Raw genomic sequence first — 13638 nt, 5'->3', positions numbered from 1 at the left:
TTGTTGCATCACAGCAGCAACTGGATCAATATCGTCCTGATTTAGAAAGATTCAGGGTGTGTTTCTGCCTGCTCAAGGCAGTGTAAATTATTTTTATTTATTTCTTTTTATGTATTATTGTGATTAAACATAGACAAACAAAATGTTTTACTATTAGCCTTTAGGTTTTTGTAGATACTAAAACTGACAAATTTTTCTATTTTAGTTAGTAAGTTATAATTAGTTATAATACCAAGTTAGAAAAAATAGTTATAATAACTTGTAATTTGTTTTTTAAAGTAATGTTTTGTTAATTTAGCAGGACCATCTTTTAGCAGTAGATATATTTTACTGGATAATCAAAATCTAAACAACGTAATGTTGTTTACAAATTTACTTTGTCTTGAAAAAATAGTCAAAGTTATAGTTTAACGTTCATGTTTCACTTAATTGTTTTAATTCCTAATATCTAGCCTGCCACAAACAGCACAACAGATGAATGCATGTTATTATGGTTGTCGTGTTTTGCAGACTGGTTTATTGAAGCCCTGAGTTCAGAAGTTAAAGAGATGTTCTGTTAAATAGTTATCAATAGTTCAGATCTTATTAAATGTGACATCCGCCATAGAGACAAAGTACAGAGAAAAAGGGCAAAAGTCTTTGTCCAAACTAGTCTAATGGCTAGTCAAACAAATGCCAGTTTTTTTGTTTGTTTTTTAAGGTTAGAAAATAAACTTTTTTCTCAACAATCACATACTGGTGTGAAATAATGCTATATTATCTAATATTAAACCTTTACACTTTATCATAAAGACGTTTATTTAGTTTGTTGCAGTTTTCTCAACCTCAACTTGAGCATAGATAGACTGCTTAAGCCCATGTGCCCAAATGTATCGGTCCTCTGGTAAGTGAGTAAGCGTTTAGACTGACTACATGTGCTGATTGTTTTTGAGAAAAAGTTGTTTTATAAGCCTGGAAAACAGATGATATCAAATAGTATTGATGATTATTTGACGGAATACTTCAAAAAATGACTAAAATATTCCTTTATTGTATTTGTCTATAGGTTTGTTGAGCTAAAATAACCTATTTGAGAACCTGAGAACAGTGTGTGGGTTTGTTTACTTACCATTTAACTTGGAAGTAATATAGATCAAAATCAGGGTTTTTTTGTTTTGTTTGCATCAGACTGTGATAAATTTAATTTCTGTGCTGAAATTTGGCATTTTAACATTAGGGGTCTTTACAGGCAGCCTCAGGAAGTCCTTTCAGGAGCTGATAACTTTTTTTTTTTTTCAGCCCAGAGGCTTTCTGCTTGATTGGTAATAATATAGGTGCCAGGAAGCATTCCAGTGCACTGTTTGTGTGTTTCACATGTAGACGCTTTCCTCGAAATGAGGTCTTATCTGGAATAAACGCTGTTTAAAAAGAGTCTAGCTACTTATTCTTCTTGTCAATCCATGTTTTGTGAACCGCGAGGGACCAGGAACACCTCTTGATAAATAAGTGCAAATATTCGCTCAATCAGCCAACACAATGATCCCCCAAAGCTTTTGTTATATGTGTGCCTGACAAAATGAAAATGTTAGACTAATGTACTGATTATTTATTCCCAGGACAATAAAACCTGCTAGTTTGCTGCTATATTTGACTAGTGCCTTCTTTTGTTCAGAGCAGACAGGGGCTGCCTGGTGGCCTGTGATTCAGGCTTTCAGCTCTGAGTGGGTCCTCAGCACACAGACCCTTTGGGCTGTCAGGCTCTTCACGCTGGCTGGATGAATATCAGCCTGCTAATGACGTCTGCAAAAATAGGATCCGTTTCCTGCCGTGGCGGACTCCAGACATGTGCTCACCCCTGCAAACTCAGAACACAAGAACAAACTCAAAAGCATGATGAGCACAAAGGTCCGACAGCTGTGATTACCTGAGCCAAGCTTTGTGTTGACTGATGCATGAGGAGACACTCATACACATATTCATGCAGGGGAACACAATCACATCTCATACAGCATTCGCCATTGTTAGACCTCCCTGCTTCTATTTTGAGGTTAAGGCTTTTGAACTGCGTGCTGAAAACAGGCTGGATGGTCCCTCTCCTCTTTAGTACAGGGGACATGGCGTTTGTGGTTTCCAAAAAGAATATACAATTTTGATTCGTCTGACCACAGAACAGTTTTCCACTTTCCCTCAGTTCATTTTAAATGAGCTTTGCCCCCGGAGAAGACAGTGTCATTTCTGGATGGTGTTCACATATGGCTTCTTCTTTGCATGATAGAGCTTAAACCAGCACTTGTGGATGGGTTTGTGAGAATTGCATTTGGTTTTTAGTTACATTTTACACAACATCCGAACTTTGTCAGAACTGGTCTTGTACCATAAGTTACTCAGCCTAAGACAGTGGTCTCCAACCCTGGTCCATGAGGGCCACTATCCTGCATGTTTTACTTGTTTCTCTGCTCCAACACACCTGATTTGAATCAATGGGTAATTAACAGGCTTCTGCAGAACATGAAGAGGTAATTTAACCACTGAATTAGGTGTGTTGGAGCAGGGAAACAAGTAACAGATGCAGGATAGTGGCCCTCAAGGACCAAGATTGGAGACCCCTGGCCTAAAACAACAGATAAAATTAAAAGTAGGATTTGTTTATTGTTTTGCATATACTAAAACTTTAGTAAGGACATTGTCTCACACTACCTGGAACGTTTGATAATCTGGTTCCTTCACAATAAAGGCTCATCAATGTAAGGGTTTTGCATTTCACTTCTCCAAAATCACTTGTCCATCAAGCAACGTGACTAGTGACAAATTATATCTGCTTGGAAAAATCTGATGATTTAGTTTGTTAAATGTATTACCCTGCAATGTTTACTGTTCCTGCTTATTTCTGAATCATGAAGTGCTTCATTTTTTTTTTCTTGCCTTTTGCACTCCTCAGGTTTTGTCTCCGTTGTCGGATTCCATCTTGGCAGAGAAGACCATCACAGTGAGGGATGACAAGGTGGCCATCACAGAACTGGGGGTCCAGCTGGTGAGCGGTCTCTCCATGAGCCTGCAGTTAAGTCTGGGAAGCAACCGGGCCATCCTAGCCACCACCACCACACAGGAAGTTCTGCAGAACCTCAAACAGGTCGGGATTCTGTGGTGCACACAGGATGTTTTGTTATGTTTTTGTTCCACTGCGTGAACTCATTCTAGATTGTTTTTAAAAGTTGCTTTTATAACATATTATGACTCTCATAACCTTCATATTCCCTAAGGCAGCAGGAAATTAAAGTCAGCATTTTTATCTGATTTCACATCATTTTCAGACAACACAATTTTCAGATAATCAGCAGGTTAATTTGTAATGAAAATCATTTTTACACACTATAAAACAAGTGTGAACTGAGCTGTACTCTTTTTCTCTGTTAGCCACTGCAATTTAAGCTTCCTTTACGAAAACTTGTGCTGACTCCAACGTAATAGATTAAAAACAATTACCAGTAATTATTTGCTCAAGATTTAGTCACGTCTGATTAACACAGAGAATGATGTTAATTTCACACAGTAGTGATTATCCCCTAGCGTATGAAATTGTCCATTTGATAAAAAAAAAAAAACAACATTTCACACTCATGGTGTGTCCACTCATGCCAAAAATGTGGCGTTTCTGAAACAAAATCATTCCTTCTTCGTGACGATGAGCAATTTTACAAGCAAAGAACGTGTGGAGCGTGCACCAAACACACCAACACACACATCTGTTGGTTCATCAGCCCCAGCAGTTGTAACCTCAAGGCTTGACAGCCAGACTGTGACAGAGTGTTTTTTTTCCTCGGGTTGCCACTGGAAGTGGAAGCTTAATATTTGAGCAAAAATAATCACAGCTCCTGTAAAAATTCTGACTTGCACTCAGAATGTGGCTGTTCCATTACACTTGCTTCCCTTTCCTAATTTTCTAAGGCAACTCAGATTGTGGCCCCCTTGATCCACTCATCACGGCCCCTCTTAGCCGCTCCTCACTAATCCTCTTCATCCTCTTCCTCGCGCGACGGAGGGAGGCAACAGACATTTATCTGCACCATCTCTTTCAGCACAGTGTGAAGATAAGCAGGCAGCACTGCACTGTTAGGCCTCTGGTGGCAGTAATTAGGGAACATTTGCAGACCACAGTGGGGAGCTACTTGTTCCTCTTAAGGGATTTGTCCTTTGGCAACATTAAAAGACGAAATGTGAGACTTCAGCAGAAAGCGGCTTTAAGAGCAAATATATGGCAAATCCTTATTGGCGTGAACAATGTTTGATGTCACCGTTTGATCTCCTCTGTATCCTTTTTTAACTTCAAGAGAATAGCCACAGAGTTAACAGAACGATACAACTCTGCAAGTTTTATTCTAGTTACAATGATATTTCTCAAGCTGGACCCTCAGTTTTGGTTCTATATCCACGGTGTGTGCTGCAATAGAGATTCAATTCTTGTAAATACTTCTTTTAGGTTTTATTACACTCTTTAGTTAATTACTAAAAATTAAAAGTCTGGCATTCCTTGAGGTAATGCATATATTAAACTAAAACACTTTCGTGCTGAGATGGGACAGAGTTATAGCTGTTTGGTCAAACCCTGTAAGTGACGTTTTCATATTCATGTGTGATATTGTGAAATAAGATGAGAATGACTCTCAGCAACTATCACGACAAATTTACCTCAATATCTGTAAAAAATTGACTGTGCTATAGCCATTTTGGTGTTGTCTAAGGTTGATTAGCTGTGGTGGCCATCTTGAATGGAATTGACTCCAAAAATAAATCATCATATACACACAGAGATAAAAATATCACCCTCATTTTCAGCAGAGGAGAATAATATTAACTACTGCAAAAGAACCAACATCTTTTTAAATGGCCTTTTTTCAGACCTAACATGCTCAGTCACAGCCTGTTTTTATGAAATCAGGATGGGTGCAGTGTTTTTATTTTAGTAATTTTTATTTTGTAGTTTTGTACTCTGTATCAGTATTTTCTCTCTGTCTCTCTTCACACAGTTTGTGTCTGTTTCCACAGGAGGCTTTGATCAGCGCCTGGCTCCAGTTCAGTGACGGCTCCGTGGCTCCGCTAGACCTCTACAATCCCGACTTCTTTGTCCTGACAGCCACCTCCCTGGATGAGGAAGTGGTGACGGTGCAGCAGGACCCATCTTGGAAATGGCCTGTCATTGTGACGGAGGCGGAGGGGCAAGGTCTGCTCATCAGGGTAGAAATGACTGTTTGCGAGGTTTGCCAAAAGTTCAAGCGCCGCAGCATCCTAGCAGCAGGGAACTGCAACGTCAGGGTGAAATTCGGTCCTACTGACAGCTCGAGAGGGGGGAGCAGTGAATACGCCCCAGATGGAGATGACATGGAGAACAGAGGCAGGTTCTCCTCCTCACAGGACAGAACCGGCCTCGACACCCACTACTATGGCAGCTCTATCTCTGACATTGAGGATGGGGTGTCGAGGAGGGCGACCACGACTAGAAGCGCTATAATACGCAGACCTAACGGTGGGAAACTTTCAGATGACGGTGGCCAGAACATGCCGGTTGACTTCGCAGATTTCCCTGCACAAGTAGATTTGCCACATGGCCGCAATATGGACGACGACCTCGTTCAGAACACTCGAGGGCTCACCGATCTAGAGATCGGCATGTACGCCCTGTTGGGGGTCTTCTGCCTCGCCATCCTGGTTTTTCTCATCAACTGCATTTCCTACACCCTCAAGTACCGCCATAAGGAGCTTTCTGTCGAGGGTCAGGAGAACATGAACCACGCCCACGACTGGGTGTGGCTCGGGAACGAGGCAGAGCTGCTGGAGAGCCAAATCAGCCTCTCCCCTCAGCAGGAGGAGGAACAGACCTCCATGATGGACTTGAGCAGTGGCGTCGAGGAGGGGAGCCACCTGCTGAACGGGGGGTCCATGCAGAAGAACGTGCAGACCCAGGTGCACCGGCCAGCGGACACGGCAAAGGACAGCAAAGGAGACTCCCCCACCACCAAGAGGAAAAGAGTCAAGTTCACCACGTTCACCACTATTACTTCAGACAGTAGCTACCCCGCCGTTAACACGCGCACTGGAAGCCACAGCCAGGACATTAAGTGGGTGTGTCAGGATGTGCAGCTGGGAGACTCCAAGGAGTTGCGCAATTACATGGAAAGGTTAAACGACAGTGCTTTAAAAGAGGTGGCATAATAAACCTTGTGCACTTGATTCAAACTCACCCTTTTGCCTTTCAGAGGAAAGTGGGTCTGAACAGACCAACGTCAGGTGAGGAAGAAAGAGGAGGAAATTCACCAGATTCACCCCCAAACTGCCAAAGGGTCAATGCATTTACGACTGTCTTGATTCAAGTGATGAATCACAGAAAACTTTGAGATCAGGTGGATCTTTTCCCATTTGTTTATCAGATGATAACCTTTATACCATTGCTTTATTATGACAAGGCTTAGAATCGAGTATTGAGCCAAGGATTCATGTGACATTCAGACGGCAGGTGGATTTTAAAAACGAACCGTAAAAGCTCAGAATGTGCACATGAAATTGTTTTAGAAGTTTTGTATGACATTGGAAAACAGTTTCGTAAGTCACGTCCTTTATTCTGTGGGAAAGTTCTGGGGGAGAAAAAAAGTCAAAGCAGGCCAAGAAGAATCTCTGCATGTTGTTGGAAAGAAAAAAAAAAGGCACAAGTTTCCAGTTTTGTTTTTCTCTTATCCTCCTTAGCAAGGCAGAAAATCTGTTCTGTAAAAACTGATCAGTCTCCAAATCATTGTATTGTTGCTCTGTATATTGTGTTTTCATAACAATTAATGAATACACAACTGTGTCACCTTGGGTCTGATTGTGCATCAGATTTTATTGATTTCAGCACCACAAGGCCATTCATTTACATTTTTAGCTGAGAAAGATGACAGAACCAATCCCGCTCTTTACCTTTCCGGTGAAACGTTTTAAAACTCATTTTGTCCATTAGGACTGAATCATGGCAGCCGGAGTGTGGAGGAGCTTTTAAACTGAAAGGTTTGACAGCGGGATAATGTGAAATTTCACACAACCCCCCTGACAAGTTTCAAGTTTTTGTCAGTTTTTGAAAATGCCAGTTTCTGTCTTGATGGTCTCTGTCTCTTAGCGAGGAGAAACAGAACAAACGATAGACAGCCCAGAATTTATTTCACCCTCCATCTCTCAGCAAACACTAAAGAAATCACTGCGAATAGGTTGGGGAATGTTTTCTTTCACAAAACAGTTTTTTAGCTTTCAAACAACTGCACTAATAATAATCATTTCTCAAAATCCCCTAAACAAAGGCAATCATCTGAGAAATTGTGTTGTTTTTTCTTTTTTGTTCAGGGAACATTATTATCTTCTCAGTGGGGTTGGTTAAGTGTGTGTTATTTCTCATTAGGCAGAAACAAATTCACATTGTGTGTAACTGCACAGTGGATCAGATAGTTAATCAGTAAAACTCACATTATTACCTGATAGAAGAGCGGTGAGGATATTTGAAGTGTACCTTGGGTCTGATTGTGGGTCTCATGCAGATTACCTAAGATTATCCCCCTTTGACATTAGCAGGAAGTAGTTGTGGCTTGGCCTTTTTTATATTTAACAAGTTTGTTCATTGATTTCTCTTTTTTTTTGCCTAATCGTCAAGGCTGCTACTGACAAATCAAATGTTCAGTTAAAACCTTACACACAAAATAAAAGCGAAAGGAGGCAAAACAAATGAATAACAATAATTAAAAGCATAGCATTCCTTGAAGGAATGCATGTTGCATACTTCCTTTTGTGCCAGAGTTTTAAACTAAGATCATCTCATGATGAGAAGGGAGGGAGTTGCAGCTGTTTTGGTCAAACCCTGGAAATGACATTATGTGAAATCTTTTGATATTGCATATGTTGGGGATGAGTTTCAGCTAGTACAACACCACATCCTATTTTAGCTCAATGTCTATAAAATTGACTGAGTTGTAGCCATTTTTATGCTGGCTATGGTCGATTAGCTGTCTCAGCCAAAATGTCACTCAAAAAGTTCATAAGTTGTAGTTGTACAGTACATCAAATGAATACTTTCTGAAGATTTTCCTAAATATCTGTCCATTTGTTCATGAGATATTTTGCTAACAGATCGGCAGACCTGATTCTAATAGTTAAAGGCTAAAGGTTAAAGTTTTAAAAACAGATCTCATGTAATCAGTTAGTGCACAGACTCTCAGCTACTAACAATGCAAATTTTAGCTCAATATCTACAAAAGTGGCTTGTTATAACCAACTGTGGTGGCTATCTTGAACAGGGATGAGTAAAAAAAAATGGTGGAAAAAGAACTAAAGTGGCTCCTAAATATAAAATGAGACTACACTGAGGTTTGGTATCAAATAATTTCAGAAACTGATGTGAGAAAAAATGAAATTGCATCAATAAGTTCATTTAAATTCAAGACTAAATGTACAATAAAGATTTTTAATCGTAGTTGTGTGGAAAACCAGCTCATTACCTCTAGTACTGGCTATGCTGCCAAAACTTTTCTCCGATGTCCTGAGTCATTTCTTTCTTTTAATCTACTTACTGTGTGTCTTTCCTGTTTGGTTTTACCAGCAGCCGTGGGGAATTAAATGGTGGTCCATGCAGTGGCTACTGCACTTATTCTCAACAACATGCAAGTATGGGATGGATTTACCAGTCAGCCACCAGGGGCATGATTGATGAGGGGTGGGGGTGGGAGGTTGTAATTAATACACCTCTGCGATTCTTTTCATGACTATCACCAGTGGCTTTAGCTTCTTCAGGTAGGAACTGAGCAGCACAGGCTATTAAAGAGTCAACAGTTTTATCCCCCTGACTTCCACTTTTAGTTGCGATCGTACCTGCTGGGACGTGGCACAAGTATAATGACTGTATTTACTTCCCTTCCTGTGGTACGGTAACTCAAGACTTCATTTTGTTGGCCTTGAAGTCTTGACTTCCTTGAAAGGAAGAGAGGGGGAAAAAAAACTCTCCCCAGGCCTTCAGCTTAAATGGATTTTTAATTAAATTGATGATGTGAGACCAACAAACTTCTTACTAATGGTTGGTTGTGCTCCCTGTGGTCCTAATGTGCCGGGCCTGCATTTGCAATTTCCAAATAATTATTCGCTGCGTGATTTATGTTGCCTCCTTGAATTCATTTTAAAAGTCAGCTCGCAGTAGTTTTACAACAACTAAAAAAACACTCACAAACACAATGTTGGGGAGGGAGCAAATGAGCAGAGGATGACAAGGTCAGCTCGACACTCCGGGCTGAGCAATTTTTCCAGATGGTTCCGTGGGGACCTAAACACAACATTGTTCTTAGAAACACTCCATGTGCAAAGTGTGTGTCCTGAAATGCAAAGTGTGTGACCTGAAACCCAATCTCCCTTCTGAGCGGTGCATCACGGGAGGAATCCAAACACAAATGTTCACAAGTGAAGCAAACACTTTCAATGCATAAGTGAAATTATTAATATTTCATAACCATGCATTGTGTTAGATTACTCTTAGTTCTGGTTTATGCATTGGAATCTGGGTTCATAGCACAGTTCGACCCTCCGAAACACATGCACAAGAATTAAAGACACAGTTCTTAAATTATATGGGGTTTTATTACAAGAAGGGGCTATTTACAAACTATTTACAGACCAAGGAATGATTTATGAACAAAATGGTTCCAGTTATTTTATGGTTAAAAAAAAGGTAAAAAGGGGCGGTCAAGGAGTGAGTCATGAAATACTGTCAATTTTAAAATACAGTATAATTTCTTATTTTAGATTGATGTGGATGGAGAGGAGTAAACCCCTTAATTTGACTCCTTACTTAAAGAAAATTCTTTTGATTAAAAAGGTTTACTCAAAATAATAAAGAAAAATACAAGTACTGTTGAATAATGAGTTTAATTGGTAATAACCCAGAATAAATCGTAAATAATTTTGACACCGAACCATAATGAGCAAGCAAGGATCAGGAGATCTGACCTTCAGGAGGGTTCTTCTCACTAACAAGGGCGTTTATTGACCCAGGCAGGAGGAGCTGAAGATGGACACTCCACATTCCTGGATTCCTGTGGACGCAAATTTGGCCTCTAGGGGCATGTTTACATTATCTGACCAATGTAAGAAACGCTTTGTCTGAATATAAGAAACCAAAGTTTAAGCAATAAAATTTAACTTGCTAATTCTCTCATCCACTCAAATACTCAGAAGTTGTCAATACCTTGGTACACAATGAGTCAACATTTGTAAAGACATTGCCAGAAGTGTAACATAATTCTAACAACACACTACATGTAAAGATTAATAAATAGAGAATATGAGAGGTTATCCATCAAACACATACACTTTATTGTCAAAAGTATTCGCTCGTCTCCCTTCACACACATATGAGCTTGAGTGGCATCCCATTCTTAATCCATAGGCTTTAATATGATGTTGCCCTAATCTTTGCAGCTATAACTGCTTCAACTCTTCTAGGAAGGCTTTCCACAGGTTTAAGAATGTTTATTCTGTGTTTTATTCTTCCAGAAGGTTATTTCCGATGTCAGACACTGATGTTGGACAGAAGACCTGGCTCTCAGTCTCTGCTCTAATTCATCCCAAAGCTGTTCTGTCAGGTTGAGGTCAGGACTCTGTGCAGGCCAGTCAAGTTCTTCCACACCAAACTTGCTCATCCGTGTCTTTATGGACCTTGCTTTGTGCACTGGTCATGTTGGAACAGGAAGGTGCCATCCCCAAACTGTTCTCACAAAGTTGGACACATGAAATTGTCCAAAATGTCTTGGTAAGCTGAAGCATTAATAGTTCCTTTCACTGGAACTAAGCGGCTTAGCCCAACTCTTGAAAAACAACCCTAAACCATAATCCTCCCTCCACCAAACTTTACACTTGGCACAATGCAGTCATACAAGAACCATTCTCCTGGCAACAGCCAAACCCAGACTCGTCCATCAGATTGTCAGACAGAGAAGCGTGATTCGTCCCTCCAGAGGACACGTCTCCACTGCTCTAGAGTACAGAGGTGGTGTGCTTTAGTCCACTGCATCTGACGCTTTGCACTTGGTGATGTAACACTTGGATGCAGCTGCTCGGCCATGGAAACCCATTCCATGAAGCTCTCTACACACTGTTCTTGAGCTAATTTGAAGGCCACATGAAGTTTGGAGGTCTGTAGCTGTTGACTCTGCAGAACGTTGGCAACCTCTGTGCACTTTGAGCCTCAGCATCCACTGAGCTCTCTCTGTGATTTTACATGGCCTACCACTTAATGGCTGAGTTACTGTCATTCCTAATCGCTTCCAGTTCATTATAATACCACTAAATTTTGACTGTGGAATATTTAGTAGTGAGGAATTTATTCCACAGGTGGCATCCTATCATGGTACCATGCTGGAATTCACTGAGCTCCAGAGGGTGACCATTCTTTCACTAAAGTTTGTAGAAGTAATTATCTTGCCTAGGCGCTTGATTTTATACACCTGTGGCAATGGAAGTGATTGGGACACCTGAATTTAAGGATTTGGATGCCTGAGTGAATACTTTTGGTAATATAGTGTATTTCTGAGTTCATTAAAGATTCATTTTTCAACCTCAGATGCTGGAGGGAGAGAAGAGGTTAAGTGAAGCATCACTGACTAAAAAAAATACACATTTTAAAACCATGAAATGATACCATGAACACATTAAAACACAAGAATGAACAAAAAAATAATTGTTTAGCTCTCAAGAGCTCTGTTGTTATTCAAAGTTCATTGAAAGTAATGAAACAATGAGAAACTTCATGTACCCTAGTACCGGCCAGTCATCAGATGAAGGATGTGGTTTTTGGGGTCTAGTCTCCTTGTTACCATGGAGATGAGATTAAGAGTCAGGGACTGGCTGGAATTTACACCGGTGCCTGCAGTCTGTTTGAGGAAAACAAGAAGAGTTTTCATGTGAGAGTGGAACAAATATGCATTCCGTGACAGTTCGAAAAATTAATCCATGTTTGAGGATATCAAAAACATAAATCCACACGGTTTGTTTTCCTGCACAAGCCTGAGGACTCTGCCTTAAATATGTTCAGGCCAGCTGCCTTCACTACCCACATTGTTAGATGTCACTTAAAGAAATAGCTCCAAAATAGAAAAAAGGCACAAATGTATTTTTTTAAACAAAGACAGTTGTATTGCTGCAAGATGATAAAAGATTGAGATTCGTTATGTACTCTGTACAAATCTCTCATGTGAGTTGTTAGGGCTTGGAGTATGTGCTAGAGGTAACTGTCAGCTACTACCACACCAAAGTTTAGCTTTGGCTGAGCTTTTTGTTTGCTAGAGTTGGTTAGCTGTGGTAGCCATCTTGACTCAAGTTGACTCCAATGGTTAGTGAGCTGTAGATGTACGTCCAATATTTACTTTCTGAGAGTTTCATGAATATCCATTCAGTGGTTCATGAGCCTTTTTACTAACAGACAGACAAATAAACAGACACAGTTAATTCCATTATCTATAGGCCACATTTCAGGGAAACAAGTGATTAAAAAAAAGCATTACATGAGGGTTTAGTTTAGCTGATAACATTTGCTTGGTAAGCGTTCTTTGACTAATGCATATAAAGAGTATTTGCAGTTTTGTACACCAGTTTTTTTTTTTTGTGCCAACTGAAGTGGGAGGATCAGATTTTGATTACAGCACAAACCCACACAGGTCAGGATAAAATAAATAATCCTAAAACACAACAGAAAACTACAATAACCAGTGATGCCCTTCAGGTGTATTATGTGAAAACCAAACATATTGTTCAGGTATGTTGGACCGGGAGAACAAGTGAGGCAAAATACACAGGGGAGCAACATATCATGCAGCTCTCTGAGACAAGCTCCTGTTTTTTGTCTTTCAGACAACAACAGAAGGTCAGAGGGCTACAAAGATACACTGAGCAGGGATGGCATTTCTCATTTTGGCTTGAGCAAGATTTATCTTGTCACCTGTACTGTTTTATGAGAGTGCAGTCACATTCTGTACAAATAGGAGGCTCTAAACTACAAGGCCTGCATGTAATAATTCGAATTGGTGCTGTAAATCCAGATGGATGTGTGTCGTTAAAGTAGTTTACGGTTGCTTATTTCACAGATGATGTGTCTGAATGGACATTTTTAACTGGCTGTTGTGCTCAGTCCAGCAGAAAACCGTCTCTGAAGTGATAAAAAGAAACAAATTTTTGCTGGACAGAAGACTTGGCGAGGCTTTGCATATGTTACCCGTGCAGTTCTAATCCTCTACAAGCGGCAGAATATCAGAAACCTGCATCTCTTGTATCTTTTACAATCAAACGCAGCTCTCATAACTTAATGGTCCCCAGAAAATGTGGATTATTAGTTACTGAAGATAGCCGCTTTGACTAATTGGCCAATTTTTATTTTACATTACGTCTTCATTAGCTTATCTTAATTAAGATGTGATGACACTTTTTAATCCTGTAATTACTGGAGCAACATCTCTGGGAGCATCTGTGAGCTGCTCATTACACAGGTAGGAGTCTGTAATGTAATTATTAGCAGCTTAACATTCTGCAGATTAGACCTTCACATGGTCCCAAACCGACGCAGCCATACAGCCGGGCAAAGGTCCTAATTAAACGGTGTGAAGGCATACACAA

General features: G+C 40.2%; 1 protein-coding gene across 1 annotated transcript in view; it reads left to right on the top strand.

The window, feature by feature from the left end:
• si:dkeyp-14d3.1 (transmembrane protein 132C) overlaps nucleotides 1-8461 on the top strand; it is a 147000-nt gene extending 138539 nt beyond the window's left edge. The window contains exons 8-9 of the mRNA XM_017417096.3: nucleotides 2918-3109; nucleotides 5023-8461. Coding sequence (XP_017272585.1) covers nucleotides 2918-3109; nucleotides 5023-6186 — 1356 coding nt within the window. The 3' untranslated portion in view covers nucleotides 6187-8461. The remainder of the gene's footprint in view (nucleotides 1-2917; nucleotides 3110-5022) is intronic.
• The last annotated feature ends 5177 nt before the right edge of the window (nucleotides 8462-13638 follow it).

The sequence above is a fragment of the Kryptolebias marmoratus genome, linkage group LG1 (assembly GCF_001649575.2).
Source record: "Kryptolebias marmoratus isolate JLee-2015 linkage group LG1, ASM164957v2, whole genome shotgun sequence".
NCBI classification, from domain to species: Eukaryota; Metazoa; Chordata; class Actinopteri; order Cyprinodontiformes; family Rivulidae; genus Kryptolebias; species Kryptolebias marmoratus.
The sequence above is the reverse complement of the archived record's forward strand: the minus strand, read 5'-3'. Positions and strand labels throughout refer to the sequence as shown.